The sequence below is a fragment of the Dama dama genome, chromosome 16, assembly GCF_033118175.1.
Source record: "Dama dama isolate Ldn47 chromosome 16, ASM3311817v1, whole genome shotgun sequence".
Lineage (NCBI taxonomy): Eukaryota > Metazoa > Chordata > Mammalia > Artiodactyla > Cervidae > Dama > Dama dama.
Window position 1 is genome coordinate 14961621 of NC_083696.1, and position 7117 is coordinate 14968737.

Sequence of the window (7117 nt, forward strand, 5' to 3'; positions counted from 1 at the left end):
CGAGCTGGATGAGTCACGCGGATAATCGCGCTCTTCTCCAGTGCGCAGACTGCGCGGCAAGCGCGCACCGGAGCGGGGGTGGTCCCCCTCTCCCCTACCGACCCCTCTTGGCCGCGAGCTTCGAACTCAAGGAGCAGCCCGTGGCGACGCCGACTGTCCCGGTCGCCCGGCGACCGGACCTGCGCCCCGTACCCAAATCCCCGCGCCGGGCCCGCTGCCGCCACCGCCGCCGGCGTCAGCGCGGCTCCTGCCCGCCAGCTGCCGGGCTGGCGTCACGGCCCGCCGGGCCCCGCCTGCGCCCCTCCCTCCTCCCCGCCCCCACGTGCGCCGAGTTTGTTTATTTAGCTGCCATGGCAACGCGCGGGGGGGCCGCTGGAAGGAGGGGAGAAGAAAGGGAGGGGCGGGGCCTGGCGGCGGGCCCCGTCGCGCAGCGGGTAGGAGGCGGGGGGAGGGCGGGAGCGGAGAAGTTATAAGTAAGGAGCGCGCGGCGGCCGCCGGCAGTTCCCCGGCCTGAGAGAGCGAGCGCGGCTGCGGGCGCGCGGGGAGCAGAGGCGGTGGCGGGCGGCGGCGGCACCGGGAGCCGCCAAGTGCCCCTCCCCGCCCCTCCGGCCCCCCACCCACCCACTCACCCGCCCGCGGCCAGCGCCCATGGCCGCGCGCGCCCCGCGCAGCCCCCCGGACTCCGCGCCTCGCGCCGCCGCCCAGTCCGCAGATCCGCGCCACCGCGTCCAGTCTCACCTGGCGGCGCCGCCCGCCCGCCGCCCCGGCCACAGCCCCAGCGCTCACGGCGATAGCCGCGGCGACCGCGACAGCGGTGGGGGACGCTGCTGAGTCGAAGAGAGCGCATCCTGGCCACCGGACCTACTTAACTCGCCTTGCTGATTGTCTATTTTTACGAGTTTACAACTTTTCTAAGAACTTTTGTATACAAAGGAACTTTTTTTTTTTTTTTTTAAGGCATCTCCCTTTTATATTTAATCCAAAGAAGAAGGATCTCGGGCAATTTGGGGTTTTGGGTTTTGGCTTCGTTTCTAATTTTTTTTTTCCTCTTCGTTGGCTTTGGGGTTCGGGTACCCCTACTGCTTCGGACTCCCGAGGACCTTTTGGGCCCCCACATTAATGAGGTAGGTGCGGCGCGGGGCGCAGGGAGGGGTGAGGGCAGATGGGACGCGCCAGAGCGGCGGTCGAGAGTGGCCCCTGATTTCTGCCTCTGCTCCCCACCCGGTCCGAAGGCAGCCACCTGGCGAGTCTGACATGGCTGTCAGCGACGCGCTGCTCCCGTCCTTCTCCACGTTCGCGTCCGGCCCGGCGGGAAGGGAGAAGACTCTGCGTCCAGCAGGTGCCCCGAACAACGTGAGTGTCGGGCCGGGCCTTTGGGGCCCTCCGGTGGGCTTCTGTGGGTGGGATGGGGACGGGCGGAGCCCTGGGGTCACCGAGCACCTCTAGACGACGGGCAGGAGTGGCCCCGCACGGGCTCCTCCGCAGGCTACCCGGGATGGCTTCCGCGCCCATGGCTCAGCTGTACATGCGTGTGGTCCCGACGCGGTGGAGCCGCCGGGGACGCACACCGGGTCCGCACACGTCCCGGAGCGCGCGAGCGGCAGGGCGGGCGCGCGGGCCACCGGGCGGGAGGTGTCTGTGTCCCCAGACACTGGCTGGGCCAGAGTGAGCTTGGCGCGTAGGCGTCCCCGTGGCGAGGGCGCCCCAAGAGAACCTCGGTGTCCCAATTCCGGGGGTGGCGGGAGCGTCCCCGGGATCCGGCGGGGGGAGGGACCCAGGCTGGCGAGCCTCGGCGCTCGCTCACACGCAATCGGGCAGACACAACCTAACATCCTCCATATATCCACGCACCGCCTCTCCTCAGACCCGGGTGTGGGCCATGATTGCAGCACTGGCACCCACAGACCCCGGGGCCCTTCCTGCCCGTCCGGTCCCCGTGTCTAGGCGGTGTAGGCGCGGCGGGCCCACCACTGACATCGGGTGGCAACTTAGGGACAGCACTGACTGTTTCTCTCGCGTCCTGTCCCCACAGCGCTGGCGGGAGGAGCTCTCCCACATGAAGCGACTTCCCCCAGTGCTTCCCGGCCGCCCCTACGACCTGGCGGCCGCGACCGTGGCCACCGACCTGGAGAGTGGAGGAGTCGGCGCGGCTTGCGGCAGCAGCAACCCGGCCCTCCTGCCCCGGAGGGAGACGGAGGAGTTCAATGATCTCCTGGACCTGGACTTTATCCTCTCCAACTCGCTGTCCCATCAGGAGTCCGTGGCCGCCACGGTGTCCTCTTCGGCATCAGCCTCATCCTCGTCCTCCCCGTCGAGCAGCGGTCCAGCCAGTGCGCCCTCCACCTGCAGCTTCGGCTATCCAATCCGGGCCGGGGGCGACCCGGGCGTGGCGGCGCCGGGCGGCGCGGGCGGCGGCCTCCTCTACAGCCGGGAGTCTGCACCCCCTGCGACGGCTCCCTTCAACCTGGCGGACATCAACGATGTGAGCCCCTCCGGCGGCTTCGTGGCCGAGCTCCTGCGGCCCGAATTGGACCCAGTGTACATTCCGCCGCAGCAGCCGCAGCCGCCAGGTGGCGGGCTGATGGGCAAGTTCGTGTTGAAGGCGTCGCTAAGTGCCCCTGGCAGCGAGTACGGCAGCCCGTCGGTCATCAGTGTTAGCAAAGGCAGCCCGGACGGCAGCCACCCGGTGGTGGTAGCGCCCTACAGCGGCGGGCCGCCACGCATGTGCCCCAAGATCAAGCAGGAGGCTGTCTCCTCGTGCACCGTCGGTCGGCCCCTAGAGGCCCACTTGGGCACTGGACCTCCTCTCAGCAATGGCCACCGGCCGCCTGCGCACGACTTTCCCCTGGGGCGGCAGCTCCCCAGCAGGACTACCCCGACCCTGGGTGCGGAGGAACTGCTGAGCAGCCGGGACTGTCATCCTGCCCTGCCGCTCCCCCCGGGCTTCCATCCCCACCCCGGGCCCAACTACCCTCCCTTCCTGCCCGACCAGATGCAGCCGCAGGTCCCACCGCTCCATTACCAAGGTCAGTCCCGGGGATGCATAGCTGGGGCTGGGGAGCCCTGCGTGTGCCGGCCGTCCGGGGCACACAGGATGACGCTGACCCCACCTTCTTCACCCCTAGAGCTCATGCCACCCGGTTCCTGCATGCCGGAGGAGCCCAAGCCAAAGAGGGGGAGACGGTCGTGGCCCCGGAAAAGGACGGCCACTCACACTTGTGATTACGCAGGCTGCGGCAAAACCTACACGAAGAGTTCTCATCTCAAGGCACACCTGCGCACCCACACAGGTAGGAGGGCTCGAAGCCGTGGAAGGGGTGGGGGGCGGCTGACGTCCAGCCTCGACACTCCTCAGGGCCTCCCTTGGGATGTGGGGTGCAGTCTATCTCCTCCATCTCCTGGATCACAGGAGAGAACAGCAAACTGGCGCCTGCTATTTTGCCCAGGAGCCTTTTGCTGGGCGGATGGTATCAGTGCTTGAAAGTGCAGTTTTGTTAGGCCTTTGAAAGGCGGGGAGATTCCAGGCTGCAGGTGGGCCTCTTGGAGTTTGAGCAAAGCATTGCCCTTGTAATCAAGAAATTATGCCTTGCTGTGCAAAGTCATGATAAGTTTCTTAAGCAGTTTTGTATTCTCCACTATTTTTACTGGTTGTTCCCTTCCCAGGGTTCACCCCCTCCCCCTCTCTAGTCCTAACAATTAGGTTTTATTTAACTCTCAAGGACTTAATGGTTAGGCTGGCTGAGATTTTGATTTAAGATTGTCACCACAGAGAATCTCTGGATGTAAGTAGGTACAGAAGGTCACTAAGGTATAGCTTTCATTAATAATACTGGTATAGGAAAAGTAGTCGTCTCCTGTCACTTTTTAGAACCAGTTGTAGTGGGATAGGATATTTATTATTGCTTGGTTTGGGTTAGGAGAGACACGCTAACAGTCATAATTTCTAAATTCATTTCCTGCCCCTATCTATCTTTGCTCAAAAGAATGAACAGAAGTCCAACAGAAGTATAGTTTTAAGTGGTTTTTGTGTTTTCTGCGATTATCTAATTTCCCTTTAAAAAAAAAAAAAAGAGCAAAAGAAAACACACATAAAATTCCTGTTTATGATCTGAAGTTTAATACAGCCTTGAGAAGGTATAAAGATGTTTCCTGGATCCTTTCGGAATGGGGTACTTGAGTTGGTTTGATGTCTGGCCTCCAAGTTCTTAAAATTTCATCCTTCAGGAATAGCTTCCAACGAGTTTTATTTTCCTTTTCTAGGTGAGAAACCTTACCACTGTGACTGGGACGGTTGTGGGTGGAAGTTTGCCCGCTCAGATGAACTGACCAGGCACTATCGCAAACACACCGGGCACCGCCCCTTCCAGTGCCAGAAGTGCGACCGGGCATTCTCCAGGTCGGACCACCTCGCCTTACATATGAAGAGGCACTTTTAAATCCCCAAACAGTGGATGTGACCCACACTGCCAGAAGAGAATTCAGTATTTTTTACCTTTCACACTGTCTTCCCGGTGAGGGGAGGAAGCCAGCTGGAAAGCACTACAATCATGGTCAAGTTCCCAACAAGTCAACTTGTGAATGGATAATCAGGAGACACAGGAAACCAAAAGACAAACTCAAAAAAAAAAACAGATGGGGTCTGTGACTGGATCTTCTATCATTCCAATTCTAAATCCAACTTGAATATATATATTCCTGGACTTACAAAACGCCAAGGGGGTGACTGGAAGTTGTGGATATCAGGGTATAAATTAGATCTGAGAGTTGGGGGGAGGGAAGACCAGAACCCCTTGAGAATTGTTTTGATGCAATATAAGCATAAAGATCACCTTGTATTCTGTTTGCCTTCTAAAAGCCATTATGACGATCTTAGAAGAAGAGGAAGAAATTCAGGTACAGAAAATGGTGTTTAATAGCCTAAACGATGGTGCTTGGTAAGTCTTGGTTCTAAAGGTACCAAATGAGGCCAAAGTTCTCAAACTGCTGCATACTTTGACAAGGAAAATCTATTTTTGTCTTCCGATCTACATTTATGACCTAAGTCAGGTAAATACACCTGGTTTACTTTAATCTTTTTATGCAGACAGTCTGTTATGCACTGTGGTTTCAGATGTGCAATAATTTGTACAATGGTTTATTCCCAAGTATGCCTTAAGCAGAACAAATGTTTTTTCTATATAGTTCCTTGCCTTAATAAATATGTAATATAAATTTAAGCAAACTTCTATTTTGTATATTTGTAAACTACAAAGTAAAAAAAATGAACATTTTGTGGAGTTTGTATTTTGCATACTCAAGGTGAGAATTAAGTTTTAAATAAACCTATAATATTTTATCTGAGCCTTGTTTTTGTTTTGCGTTGTTTTTCCCCGGGAAAAGCACATAACAGAAACTGCAGTTTAAACCCAGTGGGTAAAGCTCGGGAAAAGCACCCCCAAAAAGCCGACTTTATCTCAAGAGATTAAAAGAAGACTTTTAAAAGACTGCTTAGTTTTACAATGAGTACTGTATAATGTTGTGGGCTGAAAGCTCTGAGGATTTATGATCATAGAATTAAACTTAGCTAGTTCAGGTTTCTCTTGCAAATGTTTGTTAAAAGATATAGGAAAGCAGTTTCCCTACCTGACTATGAACTTCCAGGTAGAAATGGCTCATTCTTCAGGTTGCTCAGTTTACCATGAGAGTAGTCATAAACATACATGTTCCAGTTTCACATTTTAAAAGATCTTTATGGTTTGGTCTTTAAAATCAAATGAAAATGTAAAAGTCTCTTTCCCAGGCCTGGCCTTGCACTCAGAACAATTTGTATAACAAAAGAACCTCCCCACAGCGGACAATATCAAGAACGCAGTTCCACAGTGCCCTCCTGAGGATTAAAAGATTCACTTATGTTTTGTGTGTAACAGATACATTACTTTTAGAGCTCCAAAAGAGGGTAGAACCAAAGTTTCTAGCAAATTTTTAAAACTTCATCAGTCCTCAGATAAGCCAGCCCCATTGTTTCGTTTTTGTTTCATTGAAACAAAAGAGGCAAAAATGACTCAGTCACAAAACCAAGGGTAATGTAAATTTGAGTACGTTTTAAACCATGCTTTTGGAAGTTGGTAGCATATTTCTTGAATTATTAAAGCTTAAAACTTTTTTTACAGTGGATACCCAAGAATCTGAAGTTCATTTGTGGCTGTCACAGAGTGGAAAAAAGCATTTGTGACACTTGTTGACATTATGTATTTGTAATGGTGATGTGGGTGACTAATTAACATTGTCAAGCGGACAGAAGCTGACTGGCATTTTCTTTAGACTGCTTATTACCTGTCCATTATAGCTGGTGTTCAGAGGTGTTTTGGCACTGTGGGTACATTTTATAAATGGAATGAAAAACAGAAATTCGTAAGAGGCTCATGGTGGATCAACACAAAGTATTTTCCTTGGCTTTTAAGAGTCCAGCATGACTGGAAAACGTGGCATGTGTCTTAGCTTAAAAGAAAACAGGTGCATCAATAGGTTGGAATTTTATGTGGCCAAGAACATATTCAAAGCATATTTAATGACATGGAAAAATGCTCAAGGTATGTTAAGTGGAAAAAGCAGGATATAAGACTAAACAGAATAATTCCAATTGTATAAATTCAAATGTGTGCATTGAAGGAGAGAAGAAACAGAAAATTAAGAGTAAAGACCGGAAGGAAACATCAAGATACTAATGCTGGTTTTCTTGGATTAAATTTTTTCATTTCTAACTATTCCAAAATAAGAACGTATTTTAAATGGAGAAACTTTTTTTTAAAAGTGTATAGGTGCAAGTATTTAGACTTTATTTTTAAAGGAGCAATTAAAATTATTTAAACAGTCGACATTCTGTTACCCTTTTCTTTGTATTAAATTATGGTTCCTGCTCTTGGAATCCACCTTTCTCTTATACAGAGGTTTCTGGTATGTAGTATGTGTGTGAAAAGTGTTTATCAAAAGCTTGTTTTACCATTTTCCTGTTTACTAAGTGTCTATCATCTCAGGTAGAAGAAACACCATAAAATACCGAGACACAGTAAATGTGTTTAAATTTTCTTGTGTCATAGGGAGGAAATATTGCATTAACTTTTTCTAACCTGAAGAAGAA

At 52.4% G+C, this 7117-nt stretch overlaps 1 protein-coding gene across 3 annotated transcripts; it reads left to right on the forward strand.

The window, feature by feature from the left end:
- Positions 1-738: 738 nt before the first annotated feature.
- Positions 739-5269, forward strand: KLF4 (KLF transcription factor 4). 3 transcript variants are annotated; one of them, XM_061163475.1, is made up of 5 exons: positions 745-1124; positions 1233-1353; positions 2033-3026; positions 3126-3290; positions 4261-5269. In XM_061163475.1, the coding sequence occupies exons 1-5, from the start codon at positions 1120-1122 to the stop codon at positions 4434-4436; spliced, it is 1461 nt and encodes a 486-aa protein (XP_061019458.1). In that variant the 5' UTR covers positions 745-1119; the 3' UTR covers positions 4437-5269. The 3 variants fall into 3 exon arrangements, with proteins under 3 accessions (XP_061019457.1, XP_061019456.1, XP_061019458.1); XM_061163474.1 differs by having other exon boundaries at positions 739-1124; positions 1237-1353; positions 2033-3290; XM_061163473.1 differs by having other exon boundaries at positions 740-1124; positions 2033-3290.
- The last annotated feature ends 1848 nt before the right edge of the window (positions 5270-7117 follow it).